Source organism: Podarcis cretensis, assembly GCF_951804945.1.
Source record: "Podarcis cretensis genome assembly, chromosome: 5".
NCBI lineage: Eukaryota > Metazoa > Chordata > Lepidosauria > Squamata > Lacertidae > Podarcis > Podarcis cretensis.
The window spans coordinates 97,362,141-97,387,960 of record NC_137174.1 but is presented as its reverse complement, the minus strand read 5'-3'; the positions used below and the strand labels follow the sequence as shown (position 1 = coordinate 97,387,960).

General features: G+C 49.2%; 1 protein-coding gene across 1 annotated transcript; it reads left to right on the top strand.

The window, feature by feature from the left end:
• Positions 1 to 1,268: 1,268 nt before the first annotated feature.
• On the top strand, positions 1,269 to 25,820 carry CHRND (cholinergic receptor nicotinic delta subunit). Its single transcript, XM_079978019.1, has 12 exons — positions 1,269 to 1,384; positions 4,201 to 4,346; positions 5,613 to 5,657; positions 6,116 to 6,225; positions 8,067 to 8,222; positions 9,041 to 9,156; positions 11,723 to 11,923; positions 12,598 to 12,709; positions 15,722 to 15,836; positions 19,019 to 19,223; positions 23,742 to 23,860; positions 25,410 to 25,820. The coding sequence occupies exons 1-12, from the start codon at positions 1,339 to 1,341 to the stop codon at positions 25,590 to 25,592; spliced, it is 1,554 nt and encodes a 517-aa protein (XP_079834145.1). The 5' UTR covers positions 1,269 to 1,338; the 3' UTR covers positions 25,593 to 25,820.

The window sequence follows — 25,820 nt, the reverse complement described above, 5'->3', positions numbered from 1 at the left end:
CGGAGCTGGACCTCAGTGTCCGGGCAGAACGATGGGGGAGGAGACGCTCCTTCAGATGTACTGGACCGAGGCCGTTTAGGGCTTTAAAGGTCAGCACCAACACTTTGAATTGTGCTCGGAAACGTACTGGGAGCCAATGTAGGTCTTTCAAGACTGGTGTTATATGGTCTCGGCGGCCGCCCCCAGTCACCAGTCTAGCTGCCGCTTTCTGGATTAGTTGTAGTTTCCGGGTCACCTTCAAAGGTAGCCCCACGTAGAGCGCATTGCAGTAGTCCAAGCGGGAGATAACCAGAGCATGCACCACTCTGGCGAGACAGTCTGCAGGCAGATAGGGTATCAGCGTACATACCAGATGGAGCTGGTAAACAGCTACCCTGGATACAGATTTGACCTGTGCCGCCATGGACAGCTGTGAGTCCAAAATGACTCTCAGGCTGCGCACCTGGTCCTTCAGGGGCACCGTTACCCCATTCAGGACCAGGGAATCCTCCACACCTGCCCGCCTCCTGTCCCCCAAAATCAGTACTTCTGTCTTGTCAGGATTCAACCTCAATCTGTTAGCCGCCATCCATCCTCCAGCCACCTCCAGACACTCACACAGGACCTTCACCGCCTTCACTGGTTCTGATTTAAAAGAGAGGTAGAGTCCAGCTTCCTGTTCTCACAGTGGTCAACCCGATGCCTGTGAGAAACCTGCAAATTGAATCCGAACACAAGACCATCACATATGATAAAAAGAATCTTCTTTCTCTTTACATTTCCAACACTTGTTTGATTTAGATTTATACATTTTTGCCAGCTTACTCAGTGTTAGATACCAACGATCTATCATTTTCATATAATTTTCTCTTAAACCATAACATGCGGTACATTTATATCCATATTCCACAACCGTTCCTATGGAAACTGCTCCATTTCTGCCCCCAAAACTGATCCTGCACCTCCATTCCACCTGATACTCACAGCACAAAAACTACACCTTGCATACTGAGGGGTCAGGCTGGGATCAGGGTGCTTTGCCCCTCCACTGGAGCCCCCCATGTGGGGCAGCTCAAGCCCTGCCAACTCTTTGTCCCTTGTTTGCCCGGAGCAAAACGTCCCTCTTGGCTCAGAGTGGGGAAGGAAGGGATAGATTTGCTGCCTCTTGTTCCTCAGTCCGGCAGCTATTTTCTAACTCTCTCCCTGCCTGCCCCTGCCAGCCTTGCAGCTGCCGCCATCCGTCCGCATTCCCAAGTCACGGTCCCAGCTCGGACTTCCGTCCCCTTTGGAAAAAACACGGCTGAAGCATTGGGAGGGGGAGCTGGGCACAGAGACGGCACAGGCGACCCGGGTGCCAACATGGACAGGAGGACACTCACTCTGCTCTGGGTTTTCATCCTCCCAGGTAAGGATGCAGCTGCCTGCCAGAGCCTGCAGACCTGGGCCTAGTGGGAGAAGTCGCAGGAGGTGCTCCCAGCAAGAAGGTCACTTCCAAAGCTGGGAGACTTGGAGGTGGATATCGGAAGGGTTCACTTCTAGTGAGGAGTCCTGGGGGTCAGGCTATTGGCATCAACAGGAGGGAGAAGGAGGGACTTTTCTGCCCCTTCATGCTATCTATCTATCATCTATCTCTCTATATCGATCATCTCTATCATCTATCTATCTATCTATCTATCTATCTATCTATCTATCTATCTATCATCTATCTATCTATCATCTATCTATCTATCTATCTATCTATCATCTATCTATCTATCTAATCTATCTATCATCTATCTATCTGTCTATATCTATCTATATCTATCTATCATCTATCTATCATCTATCTATCTATCTATCTATCTATCTATCTATCTATCTATCTATCATCTATCTATCTAATCTATCATCTATCTATCTAATCTATCATCTATCTATCTATCTATCTATCTATCTATCTATCTATCTATCTATCATCTGTCAATCTATCATCTATCTATATTTCACTAATTTTACATTCATTTTGACATTTCAGAACTTCAATTCCTTCCCCCTCTTTCTGCAGTTTCTTAAATTTGTTTTTACCATCTTCTGCATATCCAAATGAACTTAATTTGCTCATTTATTCATCTTCTTTAAATATATACTCATGAAACTGCAGGTTATTACAATAACCCTGCCAATGTTTTTATCTGTTTATAATTTATCTGTAAATATTCAATAAACCATTTGCATTCTTTTGTTTAAAAAATTATCTTGATTTCTTATTCTTCCAGTAACCTTCGCCATTTCTACATATTCCACAAGTTTTTGTATCCATTTTTCCTTTACTGGGACTTCTGCTTCTTCCCATTTTGGGGCAAGTAAAATTCTTGCCTCTGTGGTAGCATACATGAATAAGTTTCTATACATTTTATATAGTTCTCTCCCTATAATTCCCAAAAGAAAATCTTCTGGGGTTCCCCCAAAAAAGGCTATTTTAAACATCCTTTTCATTTCATTATATATCCCCCTTCATGTTAAACCAGAATAAGCTTCCAGCATTTATCGAAGCTGATAGATGAGGCAAAACACATAGGCACAATTCTTCTCATTTTCTATGTGGGAATTTTTACATTTTATTCCCCAAAATTCTTGTGGATACTTATCTTTCATGCCTTCTTAGAGAAATGCATAATCTTGAACCTGGAAACTTCTTACCAGATGGTGGAGACGGGGAAGGGCTTTGGGCACTCTGCGTTTGCTCAGGGGAACTCTTTTCTTCTCATATTTCATGCTCCAGCATGGGTGTTCCGGTACAGAGAGCATTGAAAGAAAAGGGGGGTTGTTGTATTGCAGCTGCCTTGACTCAAAAGAGGGGCAGAACCAGAGGGATATTGCGTCCAGGTTCAGCTGAAGGGTTAAACTGAGAGCCGATGTGATGTAATGGTTGGTGTGTCAGACCAGGACCCAGGAGACAAGGGTTCGAATTCCCACTCGGCCAGAAAGCTCTGTGCGGTCTGTGTGTGTGGTTTGGGAGCTGCACGGTCAGGGAAAAAACAATGCTGTCCAGGGTTGTAAAGACTGCAGAGAGAATAATTGGGTGCACTCTTCCCACCCTGGATCAAATCTACGATTCCAGGTGCCATAAGAAAGCTGCAGAGATAGTGCAGGATAGTGCGCACCCCGGAAATGATCTCTTTCAGCTTCTGCCTTCTGGAAGAAGGTACAGGGTTATAAAGGTACAGGACTAGCCGCCTGAGAAAGAGTTTCTATCCAAATGCGATTTTGATTTTAAACGCAGTGTAAGGAGTCTCTATGGGTGTATATTGTATTTAAAAATGGGGTATCAGAGTTTTTAGTGGGCTAACCAGGTTGGGATAGCTGGGATAACAGGCTTGTTGGTTTTTCAATGTCTTATGTAGATTTTTTCAATTTCGTTGTTCTGTATGGGACAATGACAATAAAGATTATCGCATTGTATCGTATCGTAGCTCACAGGGTGACACTGTCTCTCAGCCTATCCTACCTCAAAGGGCTCTTGTGAGGAACACTTCCTACTGATGTCAGCCAGGCCCTGTCTCTGCACTGTTTTCGGCACCTGCCAAAAACATTTTCACTTAGACAAGCCTACCCAGGTGGCGTGCTCTGGTCCATGGGGTCATGAAGAGTCGGACATGACTAAACAACTAAACAACAACACTCAGGTGTTCCGAAAGCTGGTGCGAGTTCTAATCTGTTTCTAGCCTACTGTTATTTTAGCAAGTAGATAAATAGGTACCGCTCTGGCGGGAAGGTAAACGGCGTTTCCGTGCGCTGCTCTGGTTTGCCAGAAGTGGCTTAGTCATGCTGGCCACATGACCCGGAAGCTGTACGACGGCTCCCTCGGTCAAGAAAGCGAGATGAGCGCCGCAACCCCAGAGTCGGCCACGACTGGACCTAATGGTCAGGGGTCCCTTTACCTACCCTTTTAAATCCATTTGGGGGGAGGTATTGCCTTGTTGTTTTTTTATTATGCATTTTTGTGTGTTTTTGTTGTATTTTTGTGTGTGTGTGTGTGTGTGTGAACCACCCTGAGTTCTACAGATGAAGGGCGGTATACACATTTTAATAAATAAAAAAATAAAAATAAACGTCTGAGCTTGCAGGAAGGCTGATGAGCTGGAGCAAAGCTCTGCCACTTCTCTGGCCAGCTCCTGGGACGAACCACTGCAAAAGAGGGGTCTCTCTGAGCTCCCCCTGCTTCTCTCCCCTTCCCTCCAGCAACCCTGGGCGTGAACATGGAGGAGAAGCTCATGAAGTATCTCTTTGAGGAGAATGGCTACAACAGTAAACTGCGGCCCGTAGCATCCAAGGACGAAAGCGTCACCGTCTCCCTGGCGCTGACCCTCTCCAATCTCGTCTCCCTGGTGAGCCCACCTTCCGGGATCCGTCAGCAACTGCTCACCACTTGTTGTCTTACGTGAAGAGCGTAAGAGCCCCTCTGGATTAGCCCCAAAAAGGCCCATTTGGTCCAGCCTCCTGTTCCCCACAGGGCCAACCGGATGGCCCCTCCCCACATCTTGCATTCGGATGTTGAAATGAGGGACATGAGGCAGGAGTTGGTAATGCAGGTGAGCTGTGCACAAGCAAGCTGCCAGCTAGCTCTGCTGAGGCTCTTTTTATTAGCACAGTATGCAAAACCAGTCAGATACATTTTTGGACTGTGCCCTTTACATCTTCCAATCACGCAGTCGTGGGGTGGTACAAAGTTATTTTGGCACCTGTTTCCACCGCGTCAGTTTCCCCTTGAGCAATGAATAACGAAGGAGACAAAGGTCACAGACAGGGCACGGCAGACCACTAAGAGAGCAAAGGTTAGATAGAGGGCATGATGTTCAGACAGCTGTGGCTTTGTCTGCAGGTGGAAGTGTGCTCCACATTTGGCGGTCATTCCTTCAGGAAGTACACTGCTGCGGAACATGGATGCTCCATTTCACTGTTGTGGCTAGAAGCATTTGATAGACCTCACCTCCAGGATTTGAAAAGGACTAGCTGTCTTTAAAAGAGGGCTAGATGAATTCATAAAAGAGGAGAGGGCCATCGAGGACTGCTAGCCACAGTCAGAGACAGCGATGCTCCTGGATGCCAGTCGCTGGAAAACACAGGAGGTCTGTGCTTGGATCCTGCTTGTGGGTTTCCCACAGGCATCTGGCTGGCCAATGTGAGAACAGGATGCTGGACTGGAGAGACCATTGGCTTGATCCAGCAAGGTTCTTATTTTGTCCAAGCTCTGGTTTAAAACCATCTCAGGCAATGGCCATCACCGCAGGGCTACTGTATCTGTGTCCTGTGTTGCAGATCCTGCCCTGCTGGTTAGATCATATAATCCCCATAAATTTATTGTGTGCATTCTGAAGAACCGTTGCCTTTCGTCTGGGATAGATGGACCAACGGTTTGCTTGGGTGTGATGCAATTTCCTGTGTTCCTGCTCCCTTCTCCTTCTCTTCCTAATTGGAGCAGCCTAATTTCAAAGCCTCAGCATCCTCAGTGACAAAAGCGATGGTACCCAGGGCCGTCTTTAGCATATGTGGCGCCGGGGGGCAGCTCAGAGTTGTTGAGCTTTTTTGGGGGGGGCACGCAACTCTCTCCCATGCCGCTGGGTTTGATCCTCCTTTATTGTGTGTTGTTGCAGAAAGAGGCCGACGAAACTCTCACCAGCAATGTCTGGATTGAGCATGTGAGTAGCAGAATACCCCTGCCAGCTCCTCTGACCTAAATCAAAGCCTGGTCATTGAAGTTTGTGTGTGTGTGTGTGTGTGTGTGTTGGTTCTCAAACTTAATCCGTTCCGGAAGTCCATTCCAAAACCAATGCGTTCCAAAACCAAGGTGCGCTTTCCCATACAAAGTAATGCAAAATGATGCACACTGGCCGCTTGTGGCCCATGGGCCTTAGGTTGCGGACCCCTGAGCAAGACGTTTGAGAACCAAGGTACTACTGTATATCTTCATTACTTCCAGCTGAGCTAATGCTCTAATTTGAACTCCTGATTCGTGGCGCATTAGGCTTCTGTTTTATGGGTGTAACTTCATTGCTGATCTCACGCTGTTTGCTGCCGTGAATTTTCTCTATCTCTCTTAACGTTGGCATTATAGAATGTTTTTTGCAGGTAATTAAAATAAAGTAAATCCCTGCAGGCATGGATGGACTACCGGCTGAAATGGAACAAGACAGAATTTGGCGGCGTCGGTGTGCTCCGCCTGCGGCCGGACAAGCTGTGGCTGCCTCAGATTGTCCTGGAGAACAAGTGAGCACCAGCTAAGTCGCCCTTAGGGTTGCCAAATCAGTGGGACCACTATGCTCCTCTGCTTTCTGAGGCAGCTGGCTCTGCAGAACCTTAGCAGGCGATGTCTCCCTCCAGGCTTGTTCTTTCCTACATGGGCTGCAGGGCAAGGGTGGCATGTCCTGTGTTGCCACCAGAGGCAAAATGGGAAGTGCTGCCCGGCCCTACCGTTGCTGCGCAATCTCCACGGTCAGAAGCAACGCCGTTTTCCAGTGAGATCACGCTGAAATCTCACAATATCTTGAACGCCCCACGAGATCTTGCAAGATTTGTGGAATGCTCCCCCTAGGGAGGTTCAGTTACTGCTATTGTTATATGCCTTTAGGTGGCAAGCGAAAACGTTTCCCTTCAACCAGGCCTTTGATTAATAATAATAACAACTATAATTTCGTTATTTGTACCCTGCCCATCTGACTGGGTTGCTCCAGCCACTCTGGGCTGCTTCCAACATAGAATCATAGAATCATAGAGTTGGAAGAGACCACAAGGGCCATCGAGTCCAACCCCCTGCCAAGCAGGAAACACCATCAGAGCACTCCTGACATATGGTTGTCAAGCCTCTGCTTAAAGACCTCCAAAGAAGGAGACTCCACCACACTCCTTGGCAGCAAATTCCACTGTCAAACAGCTCTTACTGTCTGTCAGGAAGTTCTTCCTAATGTTTAGGTGGAATCTTCTTTCTTGTAGTTTGGAACCATTGCTCCGTGTCCGCTTCTCTGGAGCAGCAGAAAACAACCTATAAAACATATATAAAAACATAATAAAACGTGACACATTAAAAAGCTGCCCTAAACAGGGCTGCCTTCAGATGTCTACTAAAGCTTGCATAGTGATTAACACCTGATACTCTTTTAAATGTGTTTGTGAGAGTGGGTGCTCGGAGGGCGTGGGATATTCGTTTGTCTTTGTTTTGATTATGCATCATGCATTTTTATATTAGTATTTTTATGCTGCGGACCTCCCTGAGATCTACGGATAAAGGGGGCGGTATACAGATTTAAGAAGTACTGTATTTTTCGCTCTATAGGACACACTGGACCACAAGACGCACCTAGTTTTTAGAGGGGGAATTCAAGGAAAAAATATTATTTCCCCCCCCCCCAGCCCCAAAGAGCAGTCTCGGGGCTGCGGGGGAAGCCCGGGTTCCCCCCCCCCCAGCCCCAAAGAGAAAAGAAGCCAAGGCAGCGAGTGTGATCCATCCCGCTAGCTGCCTTGGCTTCGTCTTTAGCCTTGCGCAGCCTCTCCAGCCGAGAGGAGGGAGAAGGGACTGACTGGCCACCAGTCCCTTCTCCCTCCTGGGGAAAAGCCCGCAAGAGCCGCACGAAGCTTGTGTGCGGCTCTTGGGCGCTTTTCCTGCCTGCCTCCCCCCTGCATTTGCCCCATAGGACGCACAGACTTTCCCCCTTATTTTTTAGGAGGGAAAAAGTGCGTCCTATGGAGTGAAAAATACGCTAATAATAATCGTCCTGGAAATTGGCACCAAAGCAACTTCTCCACTGGTGGGGGAGGGTTACCCACGGGGGGGGAAACACCTCAGGGACTTCCACCGACTGAGATGGCAGCTTCACTTCGCCTCCTGGGTGGGCCAGGTCTGGTTTCAGGGGGAGGAAAGAGGCCATGGTTCCACGTGGTGTGCAGAAACGCCTGTGTGCATGGGTGGATCGCCTTAGCTTGGCGCAGGATCCCACCCAGTGTCTCTGCATCCTCCCTGCTTCCTGGGGGCCTGCCTTGCCGCAGCAGACAGAACGCAGTTCCCCGGGAAGGACGATACCCTTCTCAGCCCACGGCTCCCTCTCCCTTTGCAGCAACGACGGGACCTTTGAGGCCACCTACGACGCCAACATCCTCCTCTCCTCGGACGGCAGCGTCTACTGGCTGCCGCCCGCCATCTTCCGCAGCGCCTGCCCCATCAACGTCAACTACTTCCCCTTCGACTGGCAGAACTGCACCTTGAAGTTCACGTGAGGAACCTCCAGCCCCCTTGCCGGGCTTCTTCAGCGCGTGTGGTTGTGTGGTTGGGTCCCTAGAAACTGCCACATGGCTCGTTCAGTAGAGTGCGAGACTCTTCCCCTCAGGGTCGTGGGTTCGAGCCCAGCGCTGGGAGCAAGATTCCTGCACGGCAGGGGGTTGGACTAGATGACCCCCGAGGTACACCTTCCAACTCTACAGTTTTATGATTCTATTATTCTGATTCACACATTTTTTTGGCAAACCATTTCCCCTCGTATAATGCATTTCCAGATGGTAATATACGTATTGCTATGCTCGCTTTACCCTGTCGAGTGCACGCTCTCTTCTTTTTGGTACACATTGATCACAGAATTGGTTCCCTTTAATACAGGCATGTCCAACTCCCCAGAGACTGTGATCTACTGCCACTATAAAAAAATCTGGCAGTGATCTACCCATTGTCATTGGAGGGAGGAGGAGCGTGTGGGGGGTGGATAGATTGCCCAGAGTTGAGCTTTTTTTAGGGGATCCCACGATCTACCAGGATCAGCCGGGGATCTACCGGTAGATTGCGATCTACTGGCTGAACATCCCTGCTCTAATTCAACCCCTTGTATTGCAGGAGTCACAGCTATTGAGGTCTGGGGGGGGTCGCTGGGCCTGAGGTTCCCATGTGTGTGTGTATGGGGGGGTGTTTTTACAGGCTTCAAACAGACCATCCGTCAGTTTTATGAAGTTTGCTTGGTGGGGCAGAGACGGTTCAAAGGCATCTGTGGAACCTTCTGCTACAGGATTCTCTGCTGACTGGCTTTCCGCCTGCCTTTCCCAGCTCTCTGATGTACAGCGCCAACGAGATCAACCTGGAACTCATGTCGAAGCAAGAGGACGTGACCAATAAGTCGTACGTGGTGCAGTGGATCACCATCGACCCGGAAGGGTTCACCGGTAAGTGGGGGGGAGGGGGGAATGTCCTCCTATAGGGGGGTCAGCAGCGGTGGGAGGAGGTCTCCCAACCCATGCCCTTTCAAAGTTGTAGGGCAGAAAACCATCGTCCTCAACGGCTGGGGGAAGATTCTCCACATTAATAATAATAAAATTCAAAGTTCAGAAATCAATTTAGGGAAAATCCATCTACTAAACACTAGATAGGCACCAGGGCTAGCTGGCTGAATTAGTCCTACTTGGGCCAGTGAGGAGACCAGGGGAGAATTAGCTGTGGGGTCCTAGAGCAGGTAATCTTCATAAAAGGGAACGGGGAGGGAAGGAAGGGGAATAAAAGATCAGGCTGAATTCAAATTAAAGGCCAGGGGGGAAATCTCTGTCCTACAGGCACGGCGAAAGGAGGTTAAATCCTGCAGGGCCCTAGTCTCATGGGACAGAGCATTCCACCAGGTCGGAGCCACCACTGAAAAGGCCCTGGCCCTGGTGGTGGATAGTCTGACCTCCTTAGGGCCCAGGACCTCTAAATTATGGTTATTCATGGACCTTAAGGTCCTCTGTGGGGCAGACCAGGAGATGTGGTCCCATAAACACGAGGGCCCTAAGCCACAATGTGGCAGCACCCTTAATGAAACTACATCTCCCAGCATTCTCTGGGAGAATGCCAAATGTCCACCCTTCCTGCCTCCCTCCTGGTTCATGGGCCTTGCGCGTCTGCCCCCCTCTCCTTGAATGCTCACGGCACCCCTGTTAAGAGCTCGGGAGTAATTTTACTTGTCAGCGCTCAAGGGGGTCCCTGTGCAGAGTTTCAAGACAATAAAGCATTAAGACAGCACTTTGCAAGCACAGCCTATCAATACAAAATAATAATTCCTTGCGTTTATGTGGAACTTGCAGAGCATTCAAAGCGCTTTCTCACAATTATCTTGTTGTGATCCTCACAACATCTCCATTTGGCAGATCCAGTAATAGCACAGTAATTCACCCTCTTTCGGATCCAATTCGCTGCGTGCCATCGCTTTGTGTAGCTGGCGGGGGGCAGGGGGAGAAGGGATGGGATGGAGTCCTCAGCAGACATGCTGCATCTTTTTTGTTGCAGGATTCCCATCTGCTAACCTCATTGCAGATGGAGGCTGAGTCAATAACCCCTCAAAAATCAACAGTAGAGAAGAGATGGTTTGATCTTCCTGCTCGGTTCATGTTTGCACTGGCTCGGCCTCTCCTCCCTTGAAAATATCCCCTTGAGCATATGCATAAAGAGATTATTGTGGACTTTAGGAAAAGTAAATTGAATATTCAGCCACTCATTATTGAGGGGAAGTGCGTGGAACAGGTCTCGGTGTTTCGATTTCTGGGAATGGACTTGAGAGATGACCTAACCTGGGGAGAAAACAGCAAAGACCTGATGACGAGAGCACAGCAGAGGGTTATATTTTCTGAGAATCCTCCGGAAAAGTATTCTCTCAAAGTACCTTTTGATGGCATTTTACCATTGTACTGTGGAGAGTGTATTAACTTATGGTCTGTGTGTGTGGTTTGGGAACTGCACGGTCAGGGAAAAAACAATGCTGTCCAGGGTTGTAAAGACTGCGGAGAGAATAATTGGGTGCACTCTTCCCACCTTGGATCCGATCTATGCTTCCAGGTGCCATAAGAAAGCTGCAGAGATAGCGCAGGATAGTGCGCACCCAGAAATGATCTCTTTCAGCTTCTGCCTTCTGGAAGAAGGTACAGGGTTATTAAGACTAGGACTAGCCGCCTGAGAAACAGTTTCTATCCAAATGCGATTTTGGTTTTCAGCGCAGTGTAAGGTAGTCTCTATGTGAGTATATTTTATTTAATTATGGGGTATCAGAGTTTTTAGGGGGCTAACCAGGCTGGGATAGCAGGCTTGCTGGTTTTTGAATGTCTGATGTAGATTTCTTCAATTTCGTTGTTCTGTATGGGATAATGACAATAAAGATTATCGTATCATATCGCACATTACTCTGGATGTCAGGAGTGGATGCCTACGCTCACATCCATTCTGAACAGAGGCTGATGTAGGCGCCTTTTTTCACTGGTGGTGGGGATGCCTGTCTCTTATTCCTACTCTTTTAGATGTGGCGGCCATTTTGTATTATGCTTCGCCTCAACAGCAGCCATATTGTGCCCCTCTACATTTCGACAGCAGCCATATTGTGACTGGCGCCCCCCTGGCACTTTCTCCAGATTCCAAAATGAGCCCGCTGGTGCAAAAAAAAGATTGAGGAGAAAGGAGTAGAGAGGTTTTGTCCTTCTTACTTACAGCCTTGTACATAGCAGGGAGACGCACAACCAGAACCACGCAGCCAACCAGAGCATTTGTTACCTCAGTAGAGATTGTGCCACTCCAACTGGCTGCTAAGCAACACCGCCATCTCCCTCATGGCTCGTTGACTTTAACATTAACAGAATTAAACTTTAAGTTGCAAACCGAATTAACACTGCCGCCGTACTTCCACAGGCTAGGAGCCCTCTCCATTCTGGGTTCCTGTGAACTGCGGCATACTCTCTCTCTCTCTCTCTCTCTCTCTCTCTCTCCCCTATCCAGAGAATGGCGAATGGGAGATCATTCACAGGCCGGCCCGCAAAAACACTGACCCGTGCGCCCCTCGCGACAGCAACAAGCACCAGGACATTACCTTTTACCTCATCATCAAGCGCAAGCCGCTTTTTTACATCATCAACATCGTCACCCCCTGCATCCTCATCGCCTTCATGATCATCCTGATTTTCTACCTGCCTGCTGACTGTGAGCAAAATCTAACCTTCGAGTCCAACCCTGTATGCAGCCACCCCAGACAGGGATCGAACCTATAACCTTGGCATTATCAGCACACTGCTCTAACCAACTGAGCTATCCATATCGAAGCATGTGCCAATGAGGGTGGGATGTGTAGGACCAGTTCCAGGCTCAATTTGAAGTTCCGGTTTGATCTATAGAGAATTATGTGGCTCAGGACCCCAATGCCCCCAGAATCGCCTCTTGAACTGACCCAGATCCTGCAATCATCATCTGAGTCTCTTCTCTGTCTTCCTCCTCCATGGGAGGCCCAGAGGGTGGTGATATTCTAGAAGGGCCTTTTTAGTGGTGGCTCCCTGTTTGTGGAATACTTTCCCCAGGGAGCCACACCTGGCACTATCTTTCTCTATCTGCAGGTGCCAGGCAACTTATTCTTTATTTTTACCTTCACCCAACCTTTTGACCCTTAATTTGAAGGCTCTCAGGTATTTGGAGCCTCTTTTAGTAGGGCGCGTTCCACGAGGCCTGTCTTCTACCTGCACAGGTGTGCTTTGAGTTTTCATTGCTCCTGTTTGTTGCAGTTGATTTCAGCACTCATACTATTTGTGTGAGTCTCTATGTCTTGCTTCCTAGAGGAAAGTGGCTAATAAACTCCCCTCTGTTCCTCCTTTCGTGCCTTCCAGGTGGGGAGAAGGTGACCCTGGCCATCTCCATTCTCCTGGCTCAGTCTGTCTTCTTGCTACTGATCTCCCAGCGTCTCCCGGCCACCTCCTTAGCCATCCCTCTCATTGGCAAGTAAGTCTTGCTCTGCCTGGAACACTATCTTGGAGGACTAGGCTATCAAAGTCTACCAGCCGTGATGGCTGTGCTCTCCCTCTTGAATCTCCTGATTTTGCAGCTAGCCTTTCCTTGTGTTCTCAGCCTGCTTGTTCCTTTGTGATCCTTATCCTTTTTTAGCAGAGAAGGTCCTGTTGTTCCGCCATGACCTCCCTGCCAATTTGGATACAATAAAGGAACTGGAGGCCCCTCGACTGTCCTCGGGTCCAGTATTGGACCACTTTGTTTTTTTTTTCATAAAGATTTTTATTAATTTCCAGTTTTTTAACAGAAACAAAAAACAACAAAAAAACAGACAAACAAAAAACTCATATTTTCATAACCTTATTTTCATAACCCTCTTTTCCCGGACTTCCCCATACCTTTCCCTTTTTGCATCCTTAATTTAGTACCATTATTCAGCAACCTATCTTGCCCAATTAAATATGAATTTATCCTCTTTCTCTATTCCACCCTAAATTTTAAACCCAATTATCGCTGCAATTCCACGTCTTCTTTTCCCTCAGCATTTTAACACTCCTCAGTTAGTATTGGACCACTTTGACCGGATATCCCCAGCCGATGTGGACAGACTCCTCCAAGCTGGAATGCCCACCACTTGTCCTCTCGACCCGTGCCCGTCTTGGCTGATTAAAGCGTGTCCAGACAAGGTGCAGGCCCCCCTGGCGGATATCATCAATTTGTCCCTTGGCACCGGGACATTCCCAGGGGAACTGAAGGAGGCAGTGGTGCGCCCGCTTTTAAGAAAACATCATTAGATCCCTTAGATCTATCCAATTACCGCCCGGTTTCGAATCTTCCATTCCTGGGTAAGGTGATTGAGAGAGCGGTTGCTGAACAGCTTGGTAGGTTTCTGGATGAAACATCGGCTCTGGATCCATTCCAGTCTGGCTTCCGCGCTGGTCATGGGACCGAGAAAGCTCTGGTTGCCCTAACAGATGATCTCCGCAGGCAGCTGGATCGAGGCGGGTCAGGGCTGCTGATTCTTCTAGACCTGTCAGCAGCCTTCGACATGGTCGATCACGAACTCCTGGACCACCGCCGTGCCGACGTGGGGATCCAGGGCACAGACCTTTAATGGCTGCGCTCGTTTCTCTCTGGTCGGGAACAGAGGGTGGCGCTTGGGGGGGAATTGTCATCGCGCCACTCCTTGGTGTGTGGAGTGCCCCAGGGTGCGATACTCTCCCCGATGCTTTTTAACATCTTTATGCGCCCCCTCGCCCAGCTTGTCCGGAATTTTGGGCTGGGCTGCCATCAGTATGCTGATGACACCCAACTCTATCTGTTGATGGATGGCCATCCTGACTCGGCTCCAGACACACTGATCAGATGCTTGGAAGCTGCGGCTGGATGGTTACGTGGGAGCCGGTTGAAGATAAATCCTTCGAAGACAGAGGTCCTCTGGCTGGGACGGGGCGATATGGGATTGAGGGGGCAACTCCCATCTCTTGCGGGGGTGCAATTAGTGCCAGCACCGTCCGTTAAGAGTTTGGGTGTAATCTTCAATACCTCCTTCTCCATGGAGGCGCAGATTGCAGCTATAACAAAGGCGGCATTTTTTCATCTCCACCAAGCTAAGCAGTTGGCTCCTTACCTCTCTCGCCCTGACCTAGCCACTGTGATCCATGTGACGGTCACCTCCAGACTGGATTATTGTAACTCGCTCTACGTGGGGCTGCCTTTGAGACTGAGCCAGAAACTCCAGCGGGTGCAGAATGCCGCAGCGAGACTCCTTACGGGGTCTTCGCTGCAAGATCACATGCATCCGGTGCTATAGCAGCTGCACTGGCTCCCGGTGGAGTATAGGATCAGGTTTAAGGTGCTGGTTTTAACCTTCAAAGCCCTATACGGCCTAGGACCCTCGTACCTACGGGACCGCCTCTCCTGGTATGCCCCACAGAGGAACTTATGGTCTTCAAATAAAAACATCTTGAAGGTCCCAGGCCACAGAGAGGTTAGGCTGGCCTCAACTAGAGCCAGGGCTTTTTCGGCTGTGGCTCCAACCTGGTGGAATGCTCTGCCACAAGAGACTAGGGCCCTGCGGGACTTGACATCTTTCCGCAGGGCCTGCAAGACAGAGCTGTTCCACCAGGCCTTTGGTCAGGGCGCAGCCTGACTCCCTCCTTTGGCAATCTTTACAGAACTTTAGTATGGTTGCCATCAATTTTGATTTTAATTAATTTTTATAATGTTTTTATAATGTTGCACTATTTTAGTGTTGTTAGCCGCCCTGAGCCCGGCTTCGGCTGGGGAGGGCGGGATATAAATAAAATTTATTATTATTATTATCATTTTGCATTCTCCCCCTTCCTTGTTCATTCAGATTATTTCCGTTGTTCAGTATGAATTGTGCAGCTGCCTGGAAGGCTCTTGAATGGGGCAGCAGCTGTGCAGGGCGCCATCATTTGAAAACATAAATATTGCGTCAGGGACCGTGCTGAGGAAGGCTGCACTGAGGAAGAATGGTGGGAGCTACCCCCTCCCCTTGATCCTGAATCTTCCCAGGAGCAGGAGGACAGTATAGATTTGGAACAGTGGTTTGCAGAGGGGCATAGTTCCAAAGGCAGAAGCTGGGAAATACTGGATGGGGAAGAGCTAGAAGAAGAGGGTTAACAGATTCACAGTCTTTGGGTAGCAGTCCTCCACTGCCCTCCCCAAGGTCGAGAAGAGCTCAGAAGGTATCATAACAGAAAGCGCAGAGCGTACAAACTCATTACAAGACGTAGGAGTGACGTAGATTAATAGGGACGGAGTAGGGAGTAACCCTTAATTGGGAGAACCGCCATTTCTAGGGAGATGTGTTCTTTTGTCTCTCACTGTGATTATTAAAGAATCTAACCGGTAAGTCATTCCTTTCGCTTGATCTTACTATTCACTGCCATGGGCGAGGAAGGCGATTCCCCGAAGCCTGACATATTGGCCCCCATTTCTTTCAAATGCACCTTCTGCCTCTCTCCCCTTCTCTGGCAGGTACCTGCTTTTCGTCATGCTGCTTGTGACTGCCGTGGGGGTAGCCATCGTCACAGAGCTCAACATCCATTTCCGCACCCCCAGCACCCACATTCTGACCGACTGGACCAAAGAGGTAAGCTGTGAGGGCCGGGTAACAGGGAGGGGGTGGAGATGTGTAAATCCCACATACCATGCGTCCAGGAAATACTGCCAGCGTGGCAGTGTAGCATAGTGGTTGGTGTGTCAGAGTAGGACATCTTGGAGACCGGAGTTCAAATTTCCACTGGGCCACAAAGCTTCCTTATACCCAGTCAGACCATCTATTGCCTACACATAATAATAATAATAATAATAATAATAATAATAATAATAATATTACTTATATGCTGCCCATTTGACCAGGCCTCCCCAGCCACTCTGGGCAGCTCCCAACAGAATATTAAGGTAAAGGTAAAGGTACCCCTGCCCATACGGGCCAGTCTTGACAGACTCTGGGGTTGTGCGCCCATCTCACTTAAGAGGCCAGGGGCCAGCGCTGTCCGGAGACACTTCCGGGTCACGTGGCCAGCGTGACATCGCTGCTCTGGCGAGCCAGAGCCGCACACGGAAACGCCGTTTACCTTCCCGCTGGTAAGCGGTCCCTATTTATCTACTTGCACCCGGAGGTGCTTTCGAACTGCTAGGTTGGCAGGCGCTGGGACCGAGCAGCGGGAGCGCACCCCGCCGCAGGGATTCGAACCGCCGACCTTTCGATCGGCAAGTCCTAGGCACTGAGGCTTTAACCCACAGCGCCACCTGCGTCCCCTAACAGAATATTAAAAACACAATAAAACATTAAAAACTTTCCTAAACAGGGCTGCCTTCAGATGTCTTCTAAAAGTCAGATAGTTGTTTATTTCCTTGACATCTGATGGGAGGGTGTTCTACAGGGCAGGCGCCACCACTGAGAAGGCCCTCTGCCTGGTTTCCTGTAACCACTTCTCGCAGGGCATGAACCACCAGAAGGCCATTGGAGCTGGACCTCAGTGTCCGGGCAGAACGATGGGGGTGGAGACGTTCCTTCAGGTATACTGGGCCAAGGCCATTTGGGGCTTTAAAGGTCAGCACCAACACTTTGAATTGTGCTCGGAAACGTACTGGGAGCCAATGTAGGTCTTTTAAGACTGGTGTTATATGGTCTCGGCGGCCGCCCCCAGTCACCAGTCTAGCTGCCGCTTTCTGGATTAGTTGTAGTTTCCGGGTCACCTTCAAAGGTAGCCCCACGTAGAGCGCATTGCAGTAGTCCAAGCGGGAGATAACCAGAGCATGCACCACTCTGGCGAGACAGTCTGCAGGCAGATAGGGTCTCAGCGTGTATACCAGATGGAGCTGGTAAACAGCTGCCCTGGATACAGATTTGACCTGCGCCTCCATGGACAGCTGTGAGTCCAGAATGACTCCCAGGCTGCGCACCTGGTCCTTCAGGGGCACAGGTACCCCATTCAGGACAGGGAATCCTCCACACCTGCCCGCCTCCTGTCCCCCAAAATCAGTACTTCCACCAGAAGGCCATTGGAGCTGGACCTCAGTGTCCGGGCAGAACGATGGGGGTGGAGACGTTCCTTCAGGTATACTGGGCCAAGGCCATTTGGGGCTTTAAAGGTCAGCACCAACACTTTGAATTGTGCTCGGAAACGTACTGGGAGCCAATGTAGGTCTTTCAAGACTGGTGTTATATGGTCTCGGAGGCCGCCCCCAGTCACCAGTCTAGCTGCCGCTTTCTGGATTAGTTGTAGTTTCCGGGTCACCTTCAAAGGTAGTCCCACGTAGAGCACATTGCAGTAGTCCAAGTGGGAGATAACCAGAGCATGCACCACTCTGGTGAGACAGTCCACGGGCAGGGAGGGTCTCAGCCGGAGTACCAGATGGGGCTGGTAGGCAGCAGCCCTGAAGTCTGATCCTAGCTCCCTACCTGGAGTTGCCAGGAATTGAACCCAGGACCTTCTGCATGCCAAGCAGACGCTCTACCATCTGAGCTACGGCCTGTCCCCAAGGACTAATCACTTCCACAAGGAGGCTTCCAAGACCCCTGTGTGGGTTGAAGGCCAGTTTTTAGACCTCAATGCACAGCAGCAACATACCTTCCAAGCATCCCTATTTTAATTCCCAGAGTTACAGAAGCCGCCCTGGCTTCTGATTTGATCCCAGAAAGTCCCAGGGATGAGCTGGTGCTTGCAGCCAGGACTGGTTCTTGCAGTGGTGCTGGGTTTTGCGGCACCCAAAGATGCACATCCCGATTTTACATGCCCCAATTTTCTTCAGGGGAATGTTGGAGGGTATGCAGACATGGGATATTCCTCCCAACTGTTATAAGAAAAAACTGCTCCTTTTCCCTTATCCAAGAGCCCATGTAGAGTCCTTAAGTGGGTCCCCTATCGGTGCGAGAAAATAACAGAGGCCAAACAGAGAATATTGAGAAGCAAAGCAGCTGGTATGCCTGATCTTTATTAAACTGTTGCAACAGGGTGCTCCCCTCACACGCAGGAGAGGAGGAGGAACCCAGAACAATGGCATGCAAGCCCTTATATAGACTTTTGGAATTGCCCGCCCTATAGCCCAAGACCGCCCCCCAAAACATCATACATACATCACAGAAGGAGGCGGTCTACAGCAGAGATCCTGCCTGCCAGGATACCTGATAATGGTCACTGATTGCTTTACCTGGGCAGCCTGGGCCATTCTTTTGTGATGGTTAATATTTAGTCCCTGAGTCCAGGTTGCAGGCTCACCCTATTCATACACAGATGCGCCCTTAAAACAGGATTTGTAAGCAAAAAGACAAAGGGAAGGCAGAGGAATATTTGAGGTCAACTTGAGAGAGTCAAAATGGCTTCGGGATTGCTCTCCTGTACTGTTTCAGACACGTGGTTTATATACAGTGGTGCCTCGCAAGACGAAAAGAATCCGTTCCGCGAGTCTCTTCGTCTTGCGGTTTTTTCGTCTTGCGAAGCAACCCTATTAGCGGCTATTAGCGGCTTAGCGGCTTAGAAAAAGGGAGAAAAAAGCGAAAAAAATCACAAGACTCGCAAGACGTTTTCGTCTTGCGAAGCAAGCCCATAGGGAAATTCGTCTTGCGAAGCGCCTCGAAAAACGGAAAACCCTTTCGTCTAGCGAGCTTTTCGTCTTGCGAGGCATTCGTCTTGCGGGGCACCACTGTACTTATGCATGTGTTTGCCTTGCACATTTATGAACATTTAAATTATATTTGAGTGCTTAGAATTGTTATGATGCTACCTCCCCCAACCTTTCTGCTTCCCTGTCTCCCCAATGCTGCAGATTTTCCTGGAGACCCTCCCTCGCCTCCTCCGCATGTCCAAACCGGCCGAGAGTGAGCCTGAACACAGGCTGGTGATCCGACGATGCAGCTCTGTGGGCTACATCGCCAAGGCAGAGGAGTACTTCACCATCAAGTCCCGCAGTGAGCTGATGTTCGAGAAGCAGTCGGAGAGGCACGGCTTGGCTAGCCGCATCACCCCTGCCAGTGAGCTTGCGGGGGGCAGAGGGTGGTCACTGCTCCCAGGGGGCCAGAAGAGAGCCACCGTCTCAGAGGGCTTGGGGAGAAGACGAGGCAGAACTTACGGAGGGCAGGACAGGCGCATGAGAACATGGGCCCTGCTGGCACAGACCCAAGGGACCACATGCTTTTCTCAACAGTTTTCTGTGAGCCATACAGTGGTACCTCTGGTTGTGAACGGGATCTGTTCCGGAGCCCCGTTCATAACCTGAGCAGAACACCCCCCGCGTCTGTACGTCTGCGGGTCACGATTTGCTGCTTCTGCGCATGCACATGATGTCATTTTGAGCGTCTGCGCATGCACGAGCGGCGAAACCCAGAAGTAACCCTTTCTGATACTTCTGGGTCGCCACAGGACACAACCTGAAAAGATTTAACCCGAAGCGTCTTTAACCCGAGGTATGACTGTATTTTATTTTGTTCCATCTCATTTTTAATTTGTATACCGTCTTTCTGTATTACTTTGCACAAGGCAGTCTGCAAAGCTGAAGAAACAGCAAAAAAGACAGTTCACCCATCTAATAACAACCTGATCCAATGCACAAAAGTCATAATAAAAACATAACTTTGAAATGAACAACCTATATCGAACAAAGCAATATTCATTAGAATATAATAGAATTAAATATCAGCAGATGATAATTAAACAGTTTACACTTAACAATTATGATAAAGAACTACAAAACTATGTCAAGTCACAACGCATAAAATACCACAAAACCTGCAAAACTGGGTAAAAGGGTCAAATTGAGAAACAAGGAGGCACAAGTTATAAAATTATTATTTTTAAATATCCCTGGTGGGCAGGGCCAGAGGAAAAAGTGGGTTTTACGGTTGCAAAGGAGGCTGGTTTCTATGCCCACTCACATGCCCTTCTCTGCCCTCAGTCCACGCAGGTAAGAGGCATGGTCAGAGTTCTAGGACATAGTCCAGCCAGGCAAAAACACTCCAGCAGAGGGTGAAGGGGTGTGTGGCCTGGGGAGACTCCCAAGGGCCAGAGGGAGAGGCCTGGACTTCTCCCCCCCCCCCGCCCACCAGCATGAGGCTCCTCCACCCTTGATCTATCTGGCCCAGCATCCTGTTCTCGCAGTGGCCAACCAGATACCTCTAGCAGCACCTGAGTGCTCAATTATCAACAACAACAACAACAACAATAATAATAATAATAATAATAATAATTTATTATTTATACCCTGTCCATCTGTGTGGGTTTCCCCAGCCACTTTGGGCGGCTTTCAACAGAATATTAAAAATACAATAAAGCATCAAACATTAAAAGCTTCCCAAAACAGGGCTGCCTTCAGACGTCTTCTAAAAGTCAGATGGTTGTTTATTTCCTTGACATCTGATAGGAGGGCGTTCCACAGGGCAGGCGCCACCACCAAGAAGGCCCTCTGCCTGGTTCCCTGTAACCTCACTTTTTGCAGCAAGGGAACAGTCAGAAGGCCCTCGGCACTTGACCTCAGTGTCCAGGCAGAATGATGGGGGTGGACACGCTCCTTCAGGTCTACTGGGCTGAGGGCTTTAAAGGCCAGCACCAACACTTTGAATTTTGCTCAGAAACATACTGGGAGCCAATGTAGGTCTCCACCACTGAATCGCAGTGGAACCTCCTTTGGTTGCTTTTCTCTCTGGAACAAGCCTGAGAGAGTCTTCTGCACCAGGATGTAATGATCCTTAAAAAAGTCTTAACCAACTTACATAAAATATGCATTATAATTACACATCGGGTCAGATGTGAAAAGCAAGGAAAGTTTAGAAAGAATTATAAACTGACACACACCGGTGTGTCCAGTCAGTAGAACCTCCGCTCTGGTTCACTGTGACTCAGATTCAAACTGAATTTTTATCTAACACCAGAGCACCATCTCCAAAACACGCTGGCTGCCAGGAAATTCGAATATTGTTTTTATAGACTGTAAATTTAGCTGGTGGATGTAAACGCTTGGGTTGTAAATTTTTTATGCCTGCCTTGCACTGCTGCTGTGGGCCGTGCTTTTTATTATTGCTGTTATCAGAACAGCAGCTTAGAAATATTTTTCATAAATAGATAAATGTTTGAAAGCCCGGGAATTGACGATGCGCTAATCTGCATTCGTGAACACTGCAGGGTTGTTGCAATGGGGGGGGGGACAGGAAAGCCTGAGCCCCTCTCCTGCAGCCCCCACTTCTTAGCGAAGGGAGGTGATCACACACACCCATCTGCTTGTAAATTGTGGAATGTTTATTCCAAAAACGTTATGCAGCCAACTCAGTGACAACAATTCTCATGGCGACTAATTTATAAGTTAAATACTGCAGAGGGAACACAGAAATCTTGCAAATCAGTGGCAAACCAGACTGCGGCACCTTCAAAACACCCTCAGCCGCCCCTGGGCAGATTAGAGCCCCTGTAAGCAGAGAAGCAGAGGTGGCCCATCCCATCTTGCCGCCTGAGGCGAAAAGGGAAGGCGCTGCCCTGAGTGCGAGACGTATTTTTCGCTCTACAAGACACGCCTGACCATAAGACGCACCTAGTTTTTAGAGCAGGAAAACAAAACAAAAAATATTCTGAACGAAACAGTGGATGTATGATTTTTGTGGTTCAAGCTGTGGCCACAGACATGTGATCTGATGGTGAATTTGGGGTGACCCAATACAAAAATCCTGAGGATCCATGGGCTTTTACCTCCCCCCTCCCAGGAAGCCTCCGCTAGTGTCCCTTATCCCTCTTCCAATCCCACCGATCAGCTGTTTCCTTTCAACACTCCCTTCCCTCTTGTTTGCCTTAGTGTCTTTTCCTTAGCTGGAGCAATTTTTTTGCTCCTCCTTTTCTTCTAATTTCTCTCCTTATTGCTTTAGTCTTCCTGTCTCCTCTTCTTGCAAGTTTGCTGTCTTTACCTCCCCACTCCCAGGCAGCCTCCTTTATCTCTAGTGTCCCTTATCTCTCTCCCTGATCCGCAAACGATCAGCGGCTTTGTTTCAACACCCACTTCTCTCTTTCAAAAAAATAGGATGATCTGCTTTTTGCCCCTGGGCAATTCAGCTCCAGGGACCACACATTCTCTGCATAAGACGCACAGACATTTCCCCTTACTTTTTAGGGGGGGGGTGCGTCTTATGGAGCAAAAAATATGGTACATACACTCTTGACACCCCCACTGAAGCCTCACTTACTAGGGTCATAAGAAGGCAGCTGAGACTGTCCTCTGTGAAGTGGACTGCGTGGCCACCCAAGTCTCGCTGTGGCCCAGGTTTGGTTCCAGTGGGTGGCCAGGAGAGGCCTCTCTGGGGCTGGCAAGGGGCCCTGCACCCCAGCAGCAGCTCCAAAGATCAGAGATGATATTCTCGACGCATTGCAGGGGGTTGGACTAGTTGACCACGGGGGTCCCTTCCAACTCTACAGTTCTAGGATTCCATGAAGCCCCTTTTTGATTTTGAGTCCACTGAGGGCATCTTGATTACAGATGGATGAATCTGCCAGCTGTGCTTAATATGCACATTTCTGCAAAGAAGTTTTCCCCAATAAAATGTGCTTTTGCTTCCCCAAAATGGAGAATGCCGCAGCGAGGCTCCTTACGGGGTCCTTGCCACGGGTACACATTCATCCAGTGCTTTACCAACTGCACTGGCTCCCGGTGGAGTACAGGGTCAGGTTTAAGGTGCTGGTTTTGACCTTTCAAGCCCTATGCGGCCTAGAACCCACGTACCTACGGGACCGCCTCTCCTGGTATGCCCCGTGGAGAACCTTAAGGTCCACAAATGAAAGGTCCACAAATGAAAACACCTTGGAGATCCCAAGTTTCAAGGTGGTTAGATTGGTCTCAACTAGGGCCGGGGCCTTTTCAGTACTGGCCCCGACTTGGTGGAACGCTCTGTCACAAGAGACTAGGGCCCTGCGGGACATCCTTCCGCAGGGTCTGCAAGACAGAGCTGTTCCACCTGGCCTTTGGTTTGGACTCAGTCTGGCCCTTATGTTGCCCTCCCCTTATGGTCTTGATCTATCGACTACTCTTAAAATGAGGCTGCATTTTAAATTGCATTTTAACCTGTATTTTAAATTGGTCCCCCCTTATGTTTTTACTGTGATTTTATTGGTGTTAGCCGCCCTGAGCCCGGCTCTGGCCGGGGAGGGCGGGGTATAAATAATAATAATAATAATAATAATAATAATAATAATAATAATAATTATTATTATTTATTTGATACTGACTTTATATGCAGCCGACACATCTTTGCGCCCACTGCTTGGCTGGAGAACTGCACTGTGAAGGATGGCTGTACGTTTCAGTTCAGGTCTCCCCAGAAACCGCAAATTGGGTAGCTTCACCCCAAAGTGCAAACTGAACTGAATTCCTCCCTCCACCCATCATAGCCCAGTTTGCTTGATCCGGGAGCTGGGACCCAAATTCTGTGCTGCCCTCTCGGTGGCTGCCTTCACCCTTCACCCTGCACCCATTTCCTGGATGTAACCTGCTCACCGCTTCTCTCCTCTCTGTCCGCTAGGGCCAAACCCCCACGGGGTGGAGGGCACACAGGAACAGCTCTACAATGAGATCAAGCCGGCGATCACGGGAGCCAACTTCATCGTGAAGCACACGCGAGACAAGAATGACTACAATGAGGTGGGCTTGGCAGAAGGGTCATGGCTCATCTCTGGTTTACCTTTGGTTCCTCTGAGCCCACAGCTCCTAGCTAGTGCCTTAGATTACAATGGATTCCTCCTCAACCGTCATCGATGCCCCACCGTCCGCACTATGCATTTAAAGCAGTATCATTCCACTTTAAACAGACCTGGCTTCCCCCAAAGAATCCTGGGATCTGTAGTTTATTGTTTGGTGCTGAGAGTTGTTAGGGGACCCCCGCTGCCCTCACAGAGCTACAGTTCCCAGAGGGGTTTAAATAATAATAATAATAATAATAATAATAATAATAATAATAATAATATTTACACTCTGCCCATCTGGCCAGGCCTCTCCAGCCACTCTGGGCGGCTTCCAAAAAAATATTTAAAAACTCCTCTTCCCAGGGAACTCTGGGAATTGAATGCTCTGCTGGATTTTAACCCTTGCTGGATCCAGGAGATTAGGAGGGACTGAGGCAAAATCTCTGCCAAACATACAACCATTTTTAACAATGTTAAATCATCTTAAATAGTAATGATTATATTAGAGCGGCCTTGTACCAAGTCGGATCATTATTCCATCTAGCTCAGTGCTGTGCAGCACTGACTGGCAGCTGCTCTCAAGGGTTCCCGGCAAGGGCTATGGAATGGCTCTCCCAGAAGGTGCCATTGGGGATGAACCTGGGACCTTGTACATGCCAAGCTTATACCTGCAATTTTGCAATACGGCAGGCTCGCAACTTGCAACGCATTTAACTGCGGGGTTGCAGCTTTACACATCTGGCGGCTGGTCAGCCGACACCACACAAATTAAGCATATGCAAGGTGGAGAGATTAAAAGCTCTTTTCCTGCCGCAGAAATGACTTCGAAGCTTTCCCGGGTTCTGGCTCTAGGAGGCTCTCTGCCTTCTGGTTTCATGGGAAGCAAGGCCTGCCTAGCATGCCAGCTTTGAGAAATTAAGGGTGGCCACACAGGGGCAGTTCTGGGGTTGCTATGACTATGTGCCTTCTTGGCTTTCCACATGTGCTGGGCCTGGGTGTAACCCGTGAAACGCGCTCCAGGTCCGGTCCAGAATCTAAAGGTTCCGCTGGGAGTCAGTCCAACAGGGCCAAGGCGGGACACGAGGCAGGAAGCCAGGCAAGGACAGGTACAGGATCTCAGGCAGGTTGTGATAGTGACAGGACCAGCCTTTGGCTCATGTGCCGCAGAGTGATAGGACCAGCCTTTGGCTCATGTGCCGCGGAGGCTGGATGGTAATCTGTCATGGATGTTTTATTGAGAGGAGGTCGGACTAGATGACCCTCGGTTTCCCTTCCTGCTCTACAATCCTATTATTCTCTGCTGCACAACCCAGCTGCTGAGAGAGCATCCTTGGATACCCTCACTTTCTGTGTCAGGCTGTGGTGCAGAATGTACTGTATGCATCGACCGGGAAATGGGAAGGTCCGTGTGTGCTTGAATTGGGCCATGACCTCTGTACATTGGTTGGGGGGGGGGGAGAGATTTTGTGGTCTTTGGGCCCTTCCGAACCTTGCGATTTCATTGGCAGGAGATAGACAACTGGAACAGCATTGCGCGCACGGTGGACCGCCTTTGCTTCTTCCTGATCATGCCCGTTCTGAGCATTGGCACCTTGTGGATCTTCCTGAACGGGTCCTACAACCACCCTCCCCCCTTGCCCTTCGAAGGGGACCCCTATGACTACAATGAATTAAACAAGAATTTCATCTAGAGCTGGAGGGGACCCTTGACCGCCGCCTCCCCAGATTCAGAGGGCTGCACTAGGCCCTTGACTCCATTTGAGAGCCGTTCTTCTTCCCTTCCTCTTACCTGTGAGATGGGACACAGCCCGTACTAACTCACACTCGCCTCCCAAGCCAGCTGGCGTGTTGCATTCTCTTAAATTGTTTCTGCTTTTCTGCCTTGTCTCTTGCGGTGCAATAAAAGCTGTGTTTCCCAA

Bases quoted from the DNA above. Each gene is read 5' to 3' on its own strand.
- CHRND (XM_079978019.1), top strand. From the start codon at position 1,339: ATGGACAGGAGGACACTCACTCTGCTCTGGGTTTTCATCCTCCCAG. The intron at 19,224-23,741 runs GTGAGCTTGCGG...TCTGTCCGCTAG, and splicing joins TAGCCGCATCACCCCTGCCA to GGCCAAACCCCCACGGGGTG. The intron at 23,861-25,409 runs GTGGGCTTGGCA...TTTCATTGGCAG, and splicing joins ACAAGAATGACTACAATGAG to GAGATAGACAACTGGAACAG.